Source organism: Hyla sarda, chromosome 6, assembly GCF_029499605.1.
Source record: "Hyla sarda isolate aHylSar1 chromosome 6, aHylSar1.hap1, whole genome shotgun sequence".
Lineage (NCBI taxonomy): Eukaryota > Metazoa > Chordata > Amphibia > Anura > Hylidae > Hyla > Hyla sarda.
In genome coordinates this window covers 67,998,042-68,018,227 of record NC_079194.1, presented here as the reverse complement: position 1 = coordinate 68,018,227, position 20,186 = coordinate 67,998,042, and the positions used below count along the sequence as shown (strand labels likewise).

General features: G+C 42.0%; 1 protein-coding gene across 1 annotated transcript in view; it reads left to right on the top strand.

Moving 5' to 3' along the window:
* Nucleotides 1–20,186, top strand: part of IPPK (inositol-pentakisphosphate 2-kinase) — a 91,755-nt gene that overhangs the window by 52,411 nt on the left and 19,158 nt on the right. The window contains exons 3-6 of the mRNA XM_056524051.1: nucleotides 6,829–6,876; nucleotides 14,726–14,821; nucleotides 15,457–15,523; nucleotides 18,669–18,787. Coding sequence (XP_056380026.1) covers nucleotides 6,829–6,876; nucleotides 14,726–14,821; nucleotides 15,457–15,523; nucleotides 18,669–18,787 — 330 coding nt within the window. The remainder of the gene's footprint in view (nucleotides 1–6,828; nucleotides 6,877–14,725; nucleotides 14,822–15,456; nucleotides 15,524–18,668; nucleotides 18,788–20,186) is intronic.

Here is a 20,186-nt window from a genome sequence, read left to right as displayed (position 1 = left end):
TGATCGTGGGGGGTCCCAGCGGTTGGACTCCCGGCAATAAACTAATTGGGGATAGGTTAATTTTTGCTGGAGTTCTCCTTTAAATGTCCCAATAAAGATATCTGCAGAGCTGCAGCATCCGCTATTCACTTTGTCTGCTTCTCTGCTCTAGCATCATTAATCACAAAGCTGCATTGTATTAACAGACCTGGTTCTCCCTAAAATTTCCTAAATAAAAAATAAAAAAACAGGCCAGGCATGCTGGGAATTTTATTTTTGCAACAGCTGGAGGTCCACAGTTTGGAGACCTCTGCCCTACAGCCCACATCACCATCTCCCTGCCATATGTAGAGAGTTATGTATAATCTTTATTGGGACATGTAGGGAAGATTGAGGTGTGTTTATACCATGCTGCTTTTTGATGAATTATGCTACAACAGAGGATGATGAATTGTCTCCAGCTCCCTGAACCCTCCCTCTATCCTGGGACAAACACCACATTGAAAATGAAAGAACTACGCAACTTCCTGTCAGGGAAGCATCACACAAAAGCGTGCTGAAGCCAGAGCAGTTTGTGATTACACTATATTAGTAAGTTACACATTTTTTGGTGATAATTATTTTACTTAAATAGATTTTTCTGAGACCAGAATACCCCTTTAATTTTGGGCTATAGCCCCCAAAAAATCTATATATTTTACCCTATTTTGGAAATATTTTGGGCTCCCTATGGCACAGAAATAGTGTATTAAACATGAAGAATAAAGATCCTGTAGGGGATGAGGCCTGCACCTGTTGTATGTGGGCGTCTGTCTATGTAAATGGACTTATTTTTTTTGACCGTAAGTTACTGTATGATGTTGCGGTAACTTGAGCAGCTCCTGGTTACTCAGGCCCGTGGGTCAGATGTTGATCCTCTCCCACCCAGTATATGGGTTGAAATAACTTCTGTTAAAGGGGTACTCCGGTGGAAAACATTTTGTATTTTATTTTTTTTTATCAACTGGTGCAGAAAGTTAAACAGATTTGTACTTCTATAAAAAAAAATATTTACCCTTCCACTACTTATAAGCAGCTGTATGCTACAGAGGAAATTATTTTCTTTTTTTTATCTTGTCCTTGCTGCTCTCTGCTGACACCTCTGTCCATGTCAGGAACTGTCCAGAGCAGGAGGAAATCCCCATTGCACACCTATGCTGCTCTGGACAGTCCCTGACACAGACAGAGGTGTCAGCAGAGAGCACTGTGGATAAGACAAAAAAGAAATTAAAGAAAAGAATTTCCTCTGGAGCATACAGCTGCTAATAAGTACTGAAAGGGTTAAGATTTTTAATAGAAGCAATTTACAAATCTGTTTAATTCTGGCACCAGTTAATAAAAAAAATATATATTCCTCCGGAGTACCCCTTTAAAAGGGACAGAGATGTCAGCAGCGAGCACTGTGTTCCAAAAAGAAAAGAATTTCCTCTGTAGTATTCAGCATCTAAAAAGTACTGGAAGGATTAAGATTTTTTTTTATAGAAGTAATTTACAAATAAAAAAATTTTTTTCCACCGGAGTACCCCTTTAAGTGTTGTAGAGTAGACTAAATGTCACCCAGCTTTCTCAGTTCTTGGAAATATGTTAAACAGCAAAAAAGGAATGTTTTACTGATAGTTTGTTGTTCCCCTGCCTTAGGTATTAGAGCAGTGGTCTCAAACTGTGGCCCTCCAGATATTGCAAAACGTCAACTCCCAGCATGCCCGGACATGCCCCAGCTGTCCAGGCATGCTAGGAGTTGACGTTTTGGAGGGCCACAGTTTGAGACCACTGTATTAGAGCAAGTGCAGTGTATCAGCTTAATAAGCATGTAACCAAGGAAAGTTCCTTTGGTCAGCTTAGAAAAAAAAAGTCTAAAAATAAAGTGAAAAAAATTCTAAAAAGAAATATAAAAAAAAAGAAAAGAAAAAAATATATAATTAAAGGGGATATTCACCATAAGGTAATTTTAGTATTTACCTGGCAGACAGTAATGGACATGCTTAGAAAGGATCTGCGCTTGTCTTGGGGCTAAATGGCTATGCTGTGAGATTACCATAAGGCTAAGTTTCCACTTGGTTTTTTTTCTGGCAGTTTTTGGAATACCACCACTGCAGTTTTTGAGCCAAAGTCAGAAGTGGATCCATAATGGAGAAGTGTAAGTCCTTCCTTTATATGTCCTATTCCTTTTGAATACACTTCTGGCTTTGGCTCAAAAACTGCAGTGGCAGAAATCCAAAAACTGCCAGAAAAAAAAACCAAGTGGAAACTTAGCCTAACACTGTGGCTAGCTTTTTGTAAACTGATATTTGCTGTTTGACTTTTCTCCCTTCCCCACATCAGCCACCCCACCCATTGAAACATAAATGAGCTGCATCCATTCAAAAGACCTGTGGTTTTCAATCAGGGTGCCTCCAGCTGTTGCATTAGTTGCAGATTGATCCCTCCACCCATTGAAGCAAACAGGCTCCCTGTCGTCAGCTGACTAGTGAGTCAGGTCTCGGCCGCATTGCAAGCTGGGAAAAATCCAAGACAACGGTCATTTTGTATGCTGTAAAAAATAAATATTGGGGTGAAAATCACAGAAGAATTGTGAGAAAACCATCACACACAGGTACAGACACTATATTATGAACTACACTAACTTTACAGCCCCTGTAGCATAGTCAAATAATAAAAATAATCCTGGAATACCCCTTTAAAAATGTATTTGGTCTCAACCTTCCTTTGACACCTGTAAAGGGGTTTTTACCCCCATGGATTTCAGGTGGCATCACCCTGTGCCATTATCATGTGTTACCATTGAAATAGTTGGAACTCTATTTCCTCATTTGCTGAGCACTTTGGTATTTGACAGACCAATAATGCACTATGACTGTCCTGAGTCCATTGTCTGGTGATAAAATGTGCGTATTAAACAAATCCCTTGCCTGTGTGATCACTTGCAGAAGACTTTGGTTTGCTTCCTATCATTTGCTCTCCTTTAAGGCTCTTATATGGTTAATACATTGATTCACAGTGTCCCTACCTTTAGGTGGCACTAGAGGTACAGTTTTTGTATACTTTATTTTTGCGCCCCCCCCCCCCCCCCCCCCACAAAGCATTGCCTGTAAGACTCCCTGCGTAGCTGAATTTCTCAATGAGAACAAGTTACCCTACTTCCCAAAAATTCTGTATTCCCTGGACATGAATTCACTCTTTGTGAAGTAAAAAAGGAGGAATAGAGAAAGGATCTCCTAAAGTAAATCTGTCTTATAATATAGGCTTGGGAAGCTGTGTGTGGTAGGTCCTCACAAGCCTACCCCAGCCATTCCGCTAATGTAGACTGCTGTATATCCAAAAAAAATGAATTTGAAATCCCTCCAGGAGTCGTCCGGAACAGTCAGAGAGGTGGGGCCCAGGGGCCGCTTTGCACGGTTGCTGCACTGCCTCTCTGGGACCCACGCCCACTCGCTGACCATGCGTACGCTGTGTCAATAGAGAGGAGGAGCAGGCGTGACTAGTCGGAGAGAGGCATTGCAGACAGTAGCACTGGTGTGAGGAGTTGCAGCTTTGTCCCATAAAATTAGGCAGTTCTTGTGTCATTGTCCCCAACAGTATGGTGATGCAAGGACAAGTGCAGGGAAACATTGAAGAGGAGGTGAAGCACCAATGCAGCCCCTTGGCCATGATCAGTAGTGGCACTGGGAGTCAGATGATTGCTGATTAGTAAATGTTGGGCGTGTACCTTGAATGTATCTCTAGGGTGTAATGAACCAAACCATTTTGGGGGACTAAGATGGCCCAAAAACACACACACAAACCTTTCCAAAAATAAAAATAAATAAAAAAATTTTTTGGGGCCAAACCAAATTTCATGCACTTTATTGTAGGCTCATACAATTACATTTTGCTGAATGATTTCCATGGAAATCCCATTTTGGGGCCTTTTTGAACTGTTTACAGCCAAAAAAACTAAAACAATAAATAAAAAAAACAGCCCAAATACTGTGGACAGAACCTTACAGTGAGCAGAAGATGCACCTGTTGGCCATCGGATTATGAACCAGATTATACACTCGGGGACATCATTGAGACTTGGATCTCCACTAGCTCTTTAATCCAAAGGATGTAATAGATTAGGCTTCCTGATAAATTGCCCTTACGGTACCGTTCAGTGTTCAGCAATTGGTGGATGTGGACAAAACTGCGCCCACAAGAAATGGCCAATGGCTGCATGATGGTGCTAGTAAAATTGACAGATTCCTGACAGTCATATGACTGCTGGTCACGGAGTGCAGGTATTGTATGAGCTTTGTGCGTTGCTACATGGGGCAGCTTTCATAGTCTGAATCCCTTGTGTTACCAGGTATTAATAATGATAAGGAAAAAGCTATGGAATTCCCTGACCTGAATTGTATGTCAGATGCGTATTTGGGTGTTTAGAGTCACCGATCAGTAGAACAAGCCAGGAGAAGTCCGCGCTCCGCACTTTCTCTCGGTCACCTGATCAAGACTCACTCCATAGACTCTCACATTAAGAGGGATTCTCGGTCACATGACACAGAGCCGGGAGAGAACGGGTTGAGCGCAGGCTTGTTCTCCTGATCAGTTGGGTCCATCTCAGTAGGACAATGTGAGAGTGTCCACTTAAAGGAGTTATCTAGGAATAGAAAAACACAGCTACCTTCTTTCATAAACAGATCCCAGTCTGTCTCCAGGTTGGGTGTGGTTCTGCAGCTCAGTTCCTTTGAAGTGAATGGAGCCAAGTTGTAAACCCACACCCAACCTGGGGACAGACATGGAGCTATTTAAAAAAAAGTAATCAGTCCCCGAAGCGTGTTCGCTCCGGGTCTGATTACAGGCGATCACAGGGCGGGCAGCGTGTGATGTGCCACGTGCAAGATCACGGGGATCCCCAGTGGCGGGACTCCCGCGGTCAGGCATCTTGTCCACTATCCTTTGGATAGGGGATAAGACGTCTAAGCACCGGAGAACCCCTTTAAGGCCTCCTTACTTCCGGACTTATCAGCCCATTGATCATATATATACTTTAGTGCAATGTGCAGATAGTCTTGATAGTAGTGTTTTATGGGCACTGGGTCATTAGTCTGTGGAGGAGACCCATACTGTGGTATTTTATTGGTCTATAAAAACTTATAGATGTTCACCATTCATTTTGTCTTGTGTACAGAGTTGTAGTCAGCGAAAATAGATGTTGTTATCGATTTACAACACTGGTATTTACAGGGGAACCCTGGACTCGCTATCTGAGGAAATTGCTCTGTGGATGTTGTGGCCACAAATAATCCTGCCGGAGTAACTTTTAATTCCTTGTTTCCATAAATCCAAATGGCTATTAAAGTAGACATTTAGGGAGATTTATCAAAACGTGCAGAAGAAAATCTGACCAGTTGCCCATAGCAACCAATCTGATTAAGAGAATGGTAACACCCAGCTGTCTATAGGAGTATTTTCCTCAGGGAGAGGCACCGCTTCCGGTGTAAAACGGAGAGTCAAAAAGGCCATTAGCACTCCGTGGGCTTTCTGGGTAAGAAGTATGCAAAAGAAATTTCTCATCACACCACCATATAAGGTAGCCTGCCCTCTGATCAGCTCTGGCAAAGCCAGAGCTGATCAGAGGGCAGGCTACCTTATATGGTGGTGTGATGAGAAACTTATTTTGCATAATTTATATATATCAGGAAGAATAACAAACTGCATTAGCAACATGATAAAATGCTGAAGTACAAGTGACTACTAAAAACACACACATCAGGGATTAAAGGGGTTATCGAGCCGTATAAAAATGGACTTTCCTCAGGCCTTTGGCCGTCCGGCATGATGGAAGTCGTAGTTTAAGAGCTGGAAACACACTGGTTGGGTAATACTGGGATAGACCATCAGTATTAGATCGGTAGGAGGTCTGACTTCTGGCACCCATGTTAATCAGCTGTTCAAAGGCACTTTGGCACTCGTGCGACTGATCAGTCTGGGTTCCAGGAGCCGGATACTTGCCAACCGTATATTGATGGCTGGATATTGCTTAAAGCGTATCTTCCAGGAGATTAAATAAAAAAAGCTCCAGGCTTATTCTTTAACTGGCGCTGATCCTGTCCTGGTTTTCAAGCGGAAATTCAGAAGTGTGAATGGGAGTGCGGAATCCCATAGAAGTCTATGGGCTTTAATTTGAGGCGAAATTACGCAAGCAGAAATTCTGCCATGTGAATAGACCCTAATTCTCTTGTTTATGTTTCTCACACTGCATGCAGTTCACTGAAAAGGAGGGTTTATTCCCCCATGAGATGATGCTTTCCCTCACCTCTCATAAGTGAACTTTCTCCCTCATTTTTTTGAGCTGACAACTGGCTGCTCTGTGCAGTAAGGCTCTGTGACATGCCCCGGCTCACACAGCAGGCTGATTGATAAACCAGAAGCCTGCACAGAGCCCTGCTTGTCGGCCCACACTTCCTGTAATTTCTCTGCACAGAGACACAGGTGCAGGGACAAGAAAGCCTTTTTTTCCACTCAAAAATATACATTGGTTAAAAAGTGTTAATAAATATGAATACATTTAAATTACAAATATAAATGTTATCTATATTATGTAAGAAGCTTTTGCAAATGACAGTGCCCATTTAAGTAGACCATAGGTTCTGTAGTTTTACCCGTAGTTTTTCCACAGCCCAGCCTCATACGACTGCCTTTCATGCTTCCAGGCTCTACTTCAGCTCTACATACTGCGCTGCAGAGCAAGTTGGCGCCATACAAACCACAGGAATGAACAGTCTCTTGATTTTGCAGTCTTTCCTCAGTTCCTCTCGTAATGCTGCTTTTCTTCTTTTCTTTCAGAGATGTGTGGTCTTGAGGTTCCTGAAGTTCCTTCCAAACAGAAATCTGGTAAGAAACAACATTTTCTGTTCCGATCTTTGACCTGTATGGCAGAAATCCTGAGATACTGCAGCATGAAGCATGATTACAATTTTCCTGTAGCTGCAAGTATAGTATACTGGTTTATGGATACTGGAGATACGTGCGCTAGAAATGTCAACTGGTTTATTGGTGTTATGGCGGGTTTTCCACTGTTCTCGTTATATCTATCTAATAACACACACTGCTCAAAAAAATTAAGGGAACACTGGAACAACACAATGTAACGCCAAGTCAATCACACTTCTGTGAAATCCCACTGTCCACTCAGGAAGCAACACTGATTGACAATCAATTTCACATGCTGTTGTGCAAATGGAACAGACAACAGGTGGAAATTATAGGCAATTAGCAAGACAACCCTAATAAAGGAGTGGTTCTGCAGGTGTTGACCACAGACCACATCCCAGTTCCTATGCTTCCTGGCTGATGTTTTGGTCACTTTTGAATGCTGGTGGTGCTTTCACTCTAGTGGTAGCATGAGACAGAGTCTACAACCCACACAAGTGGCTCAGGTAGTACAGCTCATCCAGGATGGCACATCAATGTGAGCTGTGTCAAGAGGGTTTGCTGTGTCTGTCAGAGTAGTGTCCAGAGCATGGAGGCACTACCAGGAGACAGGCCAGTACATCAGGAGACGTGAAGGAGGCAGTAGGAGGGCAACAACACAGCAGCAGGACCGCTACCTCCGCCTTTGTGCAAGGAGGAGCAGGAGGAACCCTGCCAGAGCCCTGCAAAATGACCTCCAGCAGGACACAAATGTGCATGTGTCCACTCAAACGGTCAGAAACAGACTCCATGAGGGTGCTATGAGGGCCCGACGTCCACAGGTGGGGGTTGTGCTTACAGCGCCCTGTGCTCTTCACAGATGAAAGCAGGTTCACACTGAGTACATGTGACAGACGTGACAGTCTGGAGACACCATGGAGAATGTTCTGCTGCCTGCAATGGTTTGGTGGTGGGTCAGTAATGGTGTGGGGTGGCATTTCTTTGGGGGCCACACAGCCCTACATGTACTTGCCAGAGGTAGCCTGACTGCCATTGTGTAAAGAGATGAGATCCTCAGACCCCTTGTGAGACTATATGCTGGTGCGGTTGGCCCTGGGTTCCTCCTAATGCAAGACAATGCTAGACCTCATATGGCTGGAGTGTGTCAGCAGTTCTTGCAAGAGGAAGACATTGATGTTATGGACTGGCCCACCCCTTCCCCAGACCTGAATCCGTTTGAGCACATTTTTTATTTTTTTTTATTTACAAAAACTGAGGCAACTGGACCTCTAAATTCGTAAATTCTGTGCAGAGGCAAAGTTGCATAGTGGCCCATAGCAACCAATCAGCTTACTTCTTACAAAAAGCGATCTGATTGGTTGCTATGGGCAACTCGGCAACTTTGCCTCTCCACAGGTTTTGATAAATCTCCCCCAAGATGTTTTTTTCCCCCACAGCAGATAAATAAGATTCTTTAAACCTTATCCAATTAGCAGTTGCAGAAACCCACGATGATCACTGCAGTATTACTACTGCAAAAATACCTGAATTACAATTCAGGCTCTACGGAGTTGAATTTATTTAAACAGTAAAATGTCCCTTAGGGGACACTCCCAATAGCAGATGCGGACACTCCCAATAGGGGACAACCAGGCTTACGTGCCGGCCCTACCTTGTACACAGGGACGCCGTTGGGGGTACAACCAATACCTCAGTAAGGGGCCCAGGGGGCCTGCTTCTGTCCGTTCGCCGGCCACAATATTTGACCCCCCCCCTTGCCACTTTATTCCCACTGTGCCAAATAATCTCCCTGTGCCACATCATTTCTCCTTGATCCCCCCCCCCCAGTGCCATTTCATCCCCCCCTGTTCCATTTCTTTCCCCCTTTTATCCTACCTGTGCCATTTCATTCCCTCTTTATCCTGTGTCAAATCATCTTCCCCTCCTCCCCCTGTTGTTTTTCTTACCTGACCAGCAGGCCCAGGTGCAGGGGCTCTCAGCGGGTTTGACATTCTCCTGACGTCCTTTGCGCTGCACTCACTGCTAGCAGTAGCGGTGGCTGTGGGCACTGACGAGTGACATCAGGAGCATCACTCGTCACTGCTGGCAGCTGCTGCTGCTCACAGGGCACAGGGGGACTAAAGTGGCACAGGGATTTAAAGGGGGAATCAAATGGCAGAGGGGGTGATGAATTTGCACACAGGGTAATTAAGGGGAAATTAAATGGGACGGGGGATCAAGGGGAAATTATGTGGCACAGAGGGTAAGGGGAGATGATTTGGGGAATGAAGTGGTACAGGGGGTTCAAGGGGGGAGGAATGAAGTGGCATTGAGAAGGATCAAGAGGACGAAATGGTACAGGGGAGTGATAGGGGTGATTAAATGGCTCTGGGAGATTCTACTGTAATATTGCTTTTTATAGTGTTTTTAAAGGTAATTGTAAATGTAGTCATTTTTTTGGCTTTTTTGCCAATAGGGGACATCTCCCAATACCATTTATTTATTTATTTATTTTTTTTGCGCCCCATGGTTGAAGTTCACAGCCACGTGTTTCTCTCGGCTATATCTAGAGGTCAGTGGGGGTGCGCAGCACTGAGACCATGATCGATCAAAGCTTTCAACTTGTCAAGTGTTTGTACAGTGTACTAGGCTGAGAGAGCTAGGGCTGGCACTGTTGCAGTTATAAGGGTGGGTACAATTATGGTCCACATACAATCATATGGACATTAGGGGTGCAGATCATTGAATACAATCAGGAGCAATCCAAGGTAAGTAGAAAACTATAAGATTGCACTCGCCCGTCTGTGTCAATATTTTTTATTCACATTCAAAGTCCATATAGCCCTGTGTCTTGGCAGGGAGCAGCAGTCGGCATCAAGCTGCTGAACGGCACCGCTCCTTTCGCAGTGTTGCACGCTTTCTCAAGCCATCTACCTTAGATTGTTTGTTTGTTTCTACAGTGTGCGTGCGTGTGTATGTATATGTGTGTGTGTGTGTATGTATGTGTGTGTATGTATATGTGTGTGTGTGTGTGTGTGTATGTATGTGTGTGTATAGATAGATAGATAGATATAGAGAGAGACAGAGATATAGATAGATATATATAGATAGATAAAGATAGATATATATAGATAGATAGATAGATATATATAGAGAGATAGATATAGAGATATAGAGATATAGAGAGATAGATAGATAGATAGATATAAATATAAATATATATATATATATATATATATATATATATATATATATATATATATATATATATATATATATATATATGAGAGAGAGAGTTATATAGTATTAAATTTTTTGATTTGCACATATATATAAGCCTAAGTAATGCAGCACTGCTTGACTAAATCAACTGCAGTGGGTGCCAGTGCCCAAAAACCTGATGAGGGTCCATGTAGATAAAAACCAAAAATTGGCACAGCACCCCCCGGAGAATTCCAAAAAACGTGAGAACTTTATTCACTCATGACAAAAACAGCAACGTTTCAGCTCATAAAGAGCCTTTTTCAAGCTTGAGCTGAAACGTTGCTGTTTTTGTCATGAGTGAATAAAGTTCTCACGTTTTTTGGAATTCTCCGGGGGGTGCTGTGCCAATTTTTGGTTTTGATCTACATGGACCCTCAACAGGTTTTTGGACGCTGGCACCCACTGCAGTTGATTTAGTCAAGAACTGCTGCATTTCTTAGGTTTATATATATATATATATATATATATATATATATACACACACCACTCTACTGGAAAGAGTAACATGATGTTTTTAAGGCAGTGACTATATGTTTGCTAGCGTAGGGTCACACCTGCCATATTTTGCTGCTGCTTATTTTCCTACCCATTGAAGTCAGTGTGTGGCAATAGACTCAGCAGCAAAATCTGGCAGGAGGGAACCAACTCTCATTACAAATGTATTTTTTATTTTATTTTTTGTAAATCAACTGGTGCCAGAAAGTTAAACAGATTTGTAAATTACTTCTGTTAAAAAAATCTTAATCCTTCCTGTACTTATCAGCTGCTATATACTCCACAGGAAGTTCTTTTCTTTTTGAATTTCCTTTCTAGTCTGACCACAGTGCTCTCTGCTGACACCTCTGTCCATTTTATTAACTGTCCAGGGTAGGAGCAAATCCCCATAGCAAACCTCTTCCTCTGGACAGTTCCTAAAATGGACAGAGGTGTCAGCAGAGAGCACTGTGGTCAGACAGAAAGGAAATTAAAAAAGAAAAGAACTTCATGTGGAGCATACAGCAGCTAATAAGTACTTGAAGGATTAAACGGGTCATCCAGGAAAAAACTTTTTTTTTATATATCAACTGGCTCCAGAAAGTTAAACAGATTTGTAAATTACTTCTATTAAAAAAAAAAAATATTAATCCTTTCAGTACTTATGAGCTTCTGAAGTTAAGGTTGTTCTTTTCTGTCTAAGTCCTCTCTGATGACATGTGTCTCGGGAACCGCCCAGTTTAAAAGAGGTTTGTTATGGGGATTTGCTTCTAAACTGGGCGGTTCCCGAGACACGTGTCATCAGAGAGGACTTAGACAGAAAAGAACAACCTTAACTTCAGAAGCTCATAAGTAGTGAAAGGATTAAGATTTTTTTTAATAGAAGTAATTTACAAATCTGTTTAACTTTCTGGAGCCAGTTGATTTAAAAAAAAAAAAAAAAAAAAAAGTTTTCCAGGGGAGTACTCCTTTTTGAGGTCCTCTCCCTGTTTGTCGATGGAAGAGCAGCTCTGAAGAACACTCTGACTTTCTTTGCATGGACGGTGCTTGTAATCCTGACTTCTTGCCGTAATTGGTCATTGATTCTAAAGGTCCTTGAGGTTTGTCTCCTGTCCCCTGTGTCTGGTGGTTGTAGTATCCGTCCAGTACAGAGGGCTGGTGCTTGTTGTTTTACAATACTGTTTGCTTTTCACTGGTCTTGTTCGCAGGTGGCGGAGGCCACAGCCTGGTATTTGCATTAGATCCAGTACCTGCTTCCTCTCTAGTTGGCAGATACTACAGATTTCTGCACAAACAACCTGCAGAGTAAACGTGAGGGAGGCACAAGGCCCACAGCAACGAAATAGTGTAGTAGAGGTTACGGTTGTAGTTTAGAGATCTTGGTCATGATATCTCTGTGTTGGAATGCAGCCATAGCACATCAGTCTTTGTAATCTCTACCATTACTTCAACCACTGATTTACTGACATATGTTGTGCATCCTCTTTAGTTAACCTACTTACAATGTAGTACATTTTGGGCCTTAAGGGGTACTCCGGTGGGAAACTTTTTTTTTTATTTTAATTTTTTTTTATAAATCAACTGGTGGCAGAAAGTTAAACAGATTTGTAAATTACTTCTATTAAAAAATCTTAATCCTTCTAGTACTTATTAGCTGCTGAATACTACAGAGGAAATTCTTTTCTTTTTGGACCACAGTGCTCTCTGCTGACATCATGACCACAGTGCTCTCTGCTGACACCTCTGTCCATTTTAAGAACTGTCCAGAGTAGGAGAAAATCCCCATAGCAAACATATGCTGCTCTGGACAGTTCCTAAAATGCACAGAGATGTCAGCAGAGAGCACGGTGTTCCAAAAAGAAAATAATTTCCTCTGTAGTATTCAGCAGCTAATAAGTACTGGAAGGATTAAGATTTTTTTAATAGGAGTAATTTACAAATCTGGCACCAGTTGATAAGAAAAAATAAATTTCCACCAGAGTACCCCTTTTAATAACACATTGCGTTGTATTTGTGAGTGAACTTCCGGCACCAGCTCCTGCATTCGGAACGGTTTGTTCCAAACGCTGAGCAGCAGAGTACCCCTTTAATTAATTATTTTTTTTATATCACAACAGAGCGGTGTTGGATTTTACTAGTACTATGTTGGGTACATATAACTTTTTGATCACTTTATTTCCTTTTTTTTTTTTTCTGAAAAGTTGGATGAACTAAAAAAATTTGTTAGCGACATTTTTACAGCTCTTTATATATATTTTTTTCTTATTTTTTTATTCTCTTCTGACTTCCATGACTTGGCATGATAAATATATGAAATAAACTGTATTACCACATACTCCCCAAGCACCGATCTCTCTGGGCATATGCTGGGCGGTGGCCTTCGCTACTTGTTTACCTCTTTATTACATATGTTCTTTATTGGACATTCTCTCCAGTTCCAGCACCGCCCTCACATATAGAACACGGGGGGGGGGGGGGCGGACAACCTTCCTGTCTGGGGATCTGCCAACGCTTCTGGAATGGGTGGATGTCCTGTAATATGGAAGATTATCCACTTGCTTGGAGCATTGGAAGGATTTGATGCTAGCTGCTATAGAGCCATAATGCTGATGTATATGTCATTTCCTATTACGTTTTAGGATTCTCTTTGGCTCACTGCAAGGGGTTAGAGTCATTTTGTAAAGTCTGTGCATTAATGTAGTAATGCAATATTTTCTATTGGGCTCAATTATTAAGCTGAAAAATCCTTAAAATTCTCCCCCCCCCCCCCATAACAGCACCACCAAGAGTCTCTCACATTGACCTATTGAGGAAAAAGCAGAGGTTAAAGGTCCCTTCCATTCCAGTGGGTCATTTAAATTGTTTTTATATGGAAACCACCAGGAGAATGGACAATAACTTATTCCTGTTTTCCCAGTGGAAATACAAGGGTAGGAAGGCCTCAAAGAGTACTATAGGTGGATTAGACATTCTATTAGTGAGGCCTGTGAGAGTCAGGGACTTCCTTCTCCCTTTAAAGGGGTACTCCCCTGGTAAACATTTTATTATTATTATATTTTTTTTTTTTTATTCAACTGGTGCCAAAAAGTTAAACAATTTGTAAATTACTTCTATTTAAAAATCTTAATCCTTCCAGTACTTATCAGCTGCTGTATGCTCCACAGGAAGATCTTTTCTTTTTGAATTTCCTTTGTCTGAGCACAGTGCTCTCTGCTGACGCCTCTCTCCATTTTAGGAACTGTCCAGAGCAGGATAGGTTTGCTATGGGGATTTGCTCCTAGTCTGGACATTTCCTAACATGGACAGAGGTGTCAGCAGAGAGCACTGTGGTCACACAGAAAGTAAATTCAAAAAGAAAAGAAAACTTCCTGTGGAGCATACAGCAGCTGATAAGTACTGGAAGGATTAAGATTTTTAAATAGAAGTAATTTACAAATCTGTTTAACTTTCTGGCACCAGTTGATTTAAAAAAAATATATATTATATATTATATATATATATATATATATATATATTAATATATATATATATATATATATATATATAATATAAAAATTTCCAGTGGAGTACCACTTTAACCTAAAAGCCCGCTGTACCAGAGGTGTCTCCTTGTCTTGCTGATAAAGCTTGTGCACCTTTTATATCAGATTTGTAGGGCTTCCACATGGTCCGGTCCACACACATTCATTCATGACCGCTTTATGGGTCAGGGATCTTCTCTTTACCAGGAAGGTCTTACAAGCGGGGGTCCCTCTCTATTGTGTCCTGTGGTGCTGTCACGGAGGTGAGGAGGGGTAACTAGCTCTCAGTATACCCTTCCTATTATTTGTATAGAAATGTGTATGTTTGTATATAGTTTAGCTCTTGTAGTGGTTTTAATGCACTAGCGGTGGAGGGAAGGGAGCGGCCATTAACCTCTGGTGTGCCTTTTCCCTAATAGGCCATTAGGAGTATCCCCTGGTGGTGAGGGGATGGAGGATTCGGAGAGATTACCGGTTTGACTAATCCTAGTTTTTGTGTCCACTGCTCTGGATGAGGCTCCAGGCTTGTTTTCCTTTTTGTTAATGTTTCCTTTTTTTCTTTCTAATTTCAGATGACAGAAGAAGTTTATCAGCATTTGCACAATATTCTAGATTTTGGCAAACACATAATGAAGCAGTTTTTAGGGGAAAACTATGTTCACCATGGAGTAAGTAAACCGATAATATCTTGTGCTATACCAATCGCAATATGTCATTTCTGATGAGCACAGAATAGGTGTCTGGCATGTGCAAAATGTAAACATGAGGGGTAAGGTGGTAAAGCGGTTGTCCAAACTCCGGGCCCTTCATCTGAAAGGTACTGGGGTGGGCCGATCGCAATAAGGGGACCTGACAAGCTCCCTCTTTAATAATGGTTGTGAGAACACCCTGCTTGTACAGGGCTACATGTAAACTTTTTTATTTTGATCTATTATTATTAAAAAATGTATATATAATAATTTTTTTATTTATTTTTGTTATTTACTAATGTTGGAAATTGATGTGCTTCTACAATACACTGGATAGGGGATAAGATTTCTGATTGCGGGGGTCCTGCTGCAGGTACCCTCACGATCTCCATGCAGTGGTCATGACATCACGCCACCCAATTCATGATGGCACGCCATGCCCCCTCAGCAACGGGTCCCCCGCAATCAGACATCTTATCCTCTATCTTTTGGAGAACCCTTTTATAGCCTGTAATGCAGGTTACGATTTGTATGGCCTATGAGAACATTCACTGGCCCTTTTTGCTTGTGATGACATTATGAGGTTATGACTGTCCGTCTGTTTTATTTTACAGGATGTAGTGAAATTACCCTTGGATTTTCTCAAACGCCTCTGTCTGAAGGTGCAGTCCGAAAGACCAGGCAAGTGATAATTTATTGTTTCCTTCCTTTACTTAAAGGGGTACTCCGTTGTTACACATAAGATGTCTGATCATGTGGACCCCCCCGCTGGGTACCCCTGTGATCCCCCTGCAGCAGCCCGGAGCTACGTTTTTTCTACGAGGATGACTGGTCGGGCAAGGGACGGGGTACCGTGACGTCACAGCCTGCCCCCTCTTGATGTCATGCCCCGCCCACCCAATACAAGTCTATGGGAGGAGGTGTGACGCCCCTTCCATAGACTTGCATTGAGGGTGGCGGACATGACGTCATGGGGGGGGGGGGGAGATTTCAGGGGAAATCGGGGGTGCAGTGATGTCACGGTGCCCCGTCCCCTGCACCACCCGTCATCAGCCTCTGAGAAAACAAAGCTTTGGGTGCTGCAGGGGGGATTGCGGGGGTCCCCAGCGATCAGACATCTTATCCCCTATCCTTTGGTACTCCACCCCTTTAATGGCAGCAATTGCCATCTTACACAACATCTCCTTGAATCACAATGCTAAATATCCAAACAATATACATGTATATGGTCTTTTATAGTTTCCACCCCCGTATGGAGGTGTTATCACTCATATTTATACACCTGTATAGTAATACCTTTTAGTATCCATTAATATTTAGTTGTATACTCAGGAGTTTAAGTTCTTCTGGATCATACTTGCCAGCAGCTATACACATCACTAGTAGAGAAGTCTTAGGTTCCTTTTGTTCAGAGATTGCTGTTCCCCATCCTTTGACAAAAACAACACTGCAGGCAGAGCCTCACTAAAGTGACATCACGACTAAAAAAAAATACAGAGAAAAAGGCTCCCATTAAAATCAATGGTTGATGATAATCAAGAGAAAAAAAAGCAGAATGGTTTTCATCTGAATTGTTTATTTTGTCAATACTCTTAAGGGGTTACTAGAGGAGACATTGTATCAGAACATGCAGGGCTAGTGGGCACGTCTGTAATTTGCCAATGATGCTTTTTGGCTTTATTATAGGAAGAGAACAGTTCAGAAAACGGCACATTAAGTGTATTCTGTAACAGTGGAGGATCCCTTTATCTTCATTGTCAATGTCAGGACACAGCATGTGCAAATAGGAGTCATAGATTAGACAAGACAATGACTGTCACAGTAGTGTGGGAAGTAGTTGGGATCCATTGTATGTGTGGATTATATAAGACAGACGGCCCCTTTATCATGCGACCGCATCACATTAGTCATCACTTGCGGTAGAAGAATTTGGGACTGGTCCATGTTGTTTGCCTTGCACTCTCTTTTTCTTTGAATCTTCCCTGAGCAGTCACCAGGCACATACAGCAGCGCGGCTATTTGGGTCTCTTTTAATACAGACCTCCGCTGTCCAGGCATGCTGGGAGTTGTAGTTTTGCAACTGCTGGAGGCACACTGGTTGTAAAACACTGGTTTAACATCATAAAGCTGATCTGAACAAATCATTAACTAATGCTGGAACCAGCGACAAAGCTCTGTAGGGTCAGGATAAGGCAAAACCCACTGTAAATGAGATGTGTGAGCTAGGCCTCTTAAAGGGGTATTCCGGGCAAAAATTTTTATCCCCTATCCAAAGGATAGGGGATATGATGTCTGATCACGGGGTGGGGACGTCACACCATGTCCCCATTCCCGGAAACCCGGAGGTTTCCAAAACTGGACACACTGCTCCTGCATAGGGAGATCGCGGGGGTCCCAGCATTTTTGCCCGGAATACCCCTTTAAGGTATTGTCACCATCCTTCCCAGGACCCAGAATACAGCTCTCCTTAAGGGGTTGTGTAGTATTAGAGAAAACACTGCATATTTCTTGCAAAAACACTACCACTCCTGTCCCATAGGTTATGTCTGGTATTGTTGCTCAGCTCCATTCAAGTGAATAGGACTGAGTTGCAGTACTACACACAAACTGCGGACAAGAGTGGTGCTGTTTTTACAAACAAAAAAAGGTAGTTTTTTTTTTTATTTTTATTCCTAGAAATTTGTCAGCTGTATTTGCTACTTAGAGCTGCAGACATGACTGGATAGCTGTTAGATATAAAAGCATAAATATCAGGTTATATCACCTTTATTATTTCTTTACGAAGTGTCAAAAGGGTGGGTTCAAGCTTCTAAAGTGTCACAGTTGGCACACCTCCTTGTCCGTTCTAACCTTCCAGCCCCTTCGTGACTGACTTACAAAGCCCTGTCAGGGAGGAGCTGGGAGGTAAAGGCAAGTGACACTTGTGCTGCTCCGCCTCCTTGACACTTGACTGAGAAATAAGGAGATTTTAGAAGTTTGACAACCACCATCCACTCCAGGAATGGTTTAGTTTGCTTATATAGAACAGTTATCCAAAAGTGTTTGCAGCTCTTAGCAGCAGATAGAGGTGACAGATTCTCTTTAGGGTACGTCCACACGTACACAGATTTGATGCACAGGATTTTCTGCTGCAGATTTCAATGTAAACTAAATGACTGAGCACAGCTTCTAATCTGCAGTTACAAATCCTGTGCATCAAATCTGGGCAGGATACTGTAAGTGTGAACGTACCCTAAAGGAGTATTCCCAACTCCAAAACGTATCCCCTCTCCATAGGATAGGGAATACCAAGCTGATTGGTAATCCCAAATGGGGAGATTTATAAAAACCTGTGTAGAGGAAGAGTGGTGCAGTTGCCTATGGCAACCAATCATATCGCTTCTTTAATTTTTCACAGGCCTTTTTAAAAGTGAAAGAAGCAATCTGATTGGTTTCCATGAGCAACTGCACCATTTTTTTCCCCAAATAAATGGAGCACACCACACACATGCACCTAGCGCTCTTTACATTCTCTATGGGGGTTTCTTAACATTGCCAAGCAGTCTGCTTCATTTTGTCTTGTAATTGGTCCTCCTGCTGATCAGCTGGTTAACCCTTATCCTTCGGAATAAGGATAACTTTTGAAATTTATGGTAGCCAAAGCCATGTACTGACTTCCCCACTGCTCTGTCAGGACACCCAATTTACTGCCATTCTCTATAGCTGCGCACCCCTCCCAATTTGCCCATAGACATGGCAGACCACCCATTTCCCTGCTAGTTACAGCAGACATCTTACATTTGTGTGATCGTGCGTACATTACAACATCTCTTCCTTTTCGTTGCAGAGTCTCGATGCAAAAAAGATATGGACGTCAGTGGGTATGCCATGTGCCTTCCTGACCTCACCCGTTTGCAGACTTTCCCTTTTGTCGAGCACAGGCCGATATTTTGCATAGAGATTAAGGTGAACATACTTGTTGTTTTCTAGAATGTGTTGCAGGGGTGTGGAAATAAAAAATAAAATAAAAAAATAAAATAATTTGCTGAATTTTGCTAATTTTGTGGTCTACGTTGTGATCAGCTAACATGTTGTTTTGATACTTTAGACTGGCCTGATTACAGCAATATCAAATTTGCATAGTTTCTGTCACAAAAGTTCAGAATTTTTTTTAAAAACTTTTTAGAATTTATTTTTTATTGCCATTTTCTGACTCCTGTAACTTTATTTTATTTTTATTTTTTTGTATACCAGGCTGTATGAGGGCTCATTTTAGGCGCCATAATCTGTTGTTTGTATCGGTACCATTTTGGTATTGATCTGACTTTTTAATCGCTTTTTACTTTTTTTTCTGGGATGTTATAAAAAAATATTGTAATTCTGGAGTTTGGTATTTGTTTTACATTTATGTAATTTACCGTACGGGATACATAATGTTAAATTTTAATAGTTTGGACAATTACGCACGCGACGATACCAAATATGTTTATTTTTATTATGTTTACATGTTTTTTTTATATAGGAAAAGAGGGTGATTTAAACTTTAATATGGAAGGGGTTAATGTGTGTCTTTTAAAATTTTTATTAAACTTTTTTTTTTTTTTTTTTTTTTAAACTTGGGGGACTTTTAGGAGGAATCAGTAAATTCCTCATACAGATCAATGCAGTTCTATTGAACTCCATTGATCTGTGTGCTCTGCGCTCCATTGATAGAGCCTGGCTGGACTAGGCTCTATCAATAACAGATCCACAGACACCGGGGAACAAGAGGTAAGCCCTCTGGCCACCTCTACAGTGCAGGGGGGGGTGATCCACTCCACTAGCCCACCAGGGAGCATTTACATATCTATTTAGATGCTGCTGTCAGCTTTGACAGCGGCGATCTAAGGGGCTTATAGCCCCCCGCAGCATTCGCCGCATGTCTGCTATTGGCCTGAAAAATTCACATGCCCAGAACTGCATGTCCCGGGCATCGGGCGATGGGATTTCCACATCCCTGTGTTGTGACCTATATGTCACATGATTATTTTCACAGTAGCTCTCTGGTTAAGAGGGGTCATGTGACATAATATGTGAACTGGAAAGTGCTTTCTTTTCAGCCTCCTGTTTGGCGTGGGCTACTTATTGTGTATAATACTTTAACTCTATACAACTCTGTTCACATTAGCGTCCATTTTCAAACGAATACTGACAAATCTTTACCGGTCCCGTTGACTTCTATGGGAAGTCTTATAACTCAAGGGTTCACAGGACCATGAGAGTATCATACTGATGTCTTATGTTTCCATAAAGAGGCAAATAGTATGGCGTATGTGGCGAAAAGAGCCGAACATGTATAGCCTTACCCAGTGTTTCCCAACCAGTG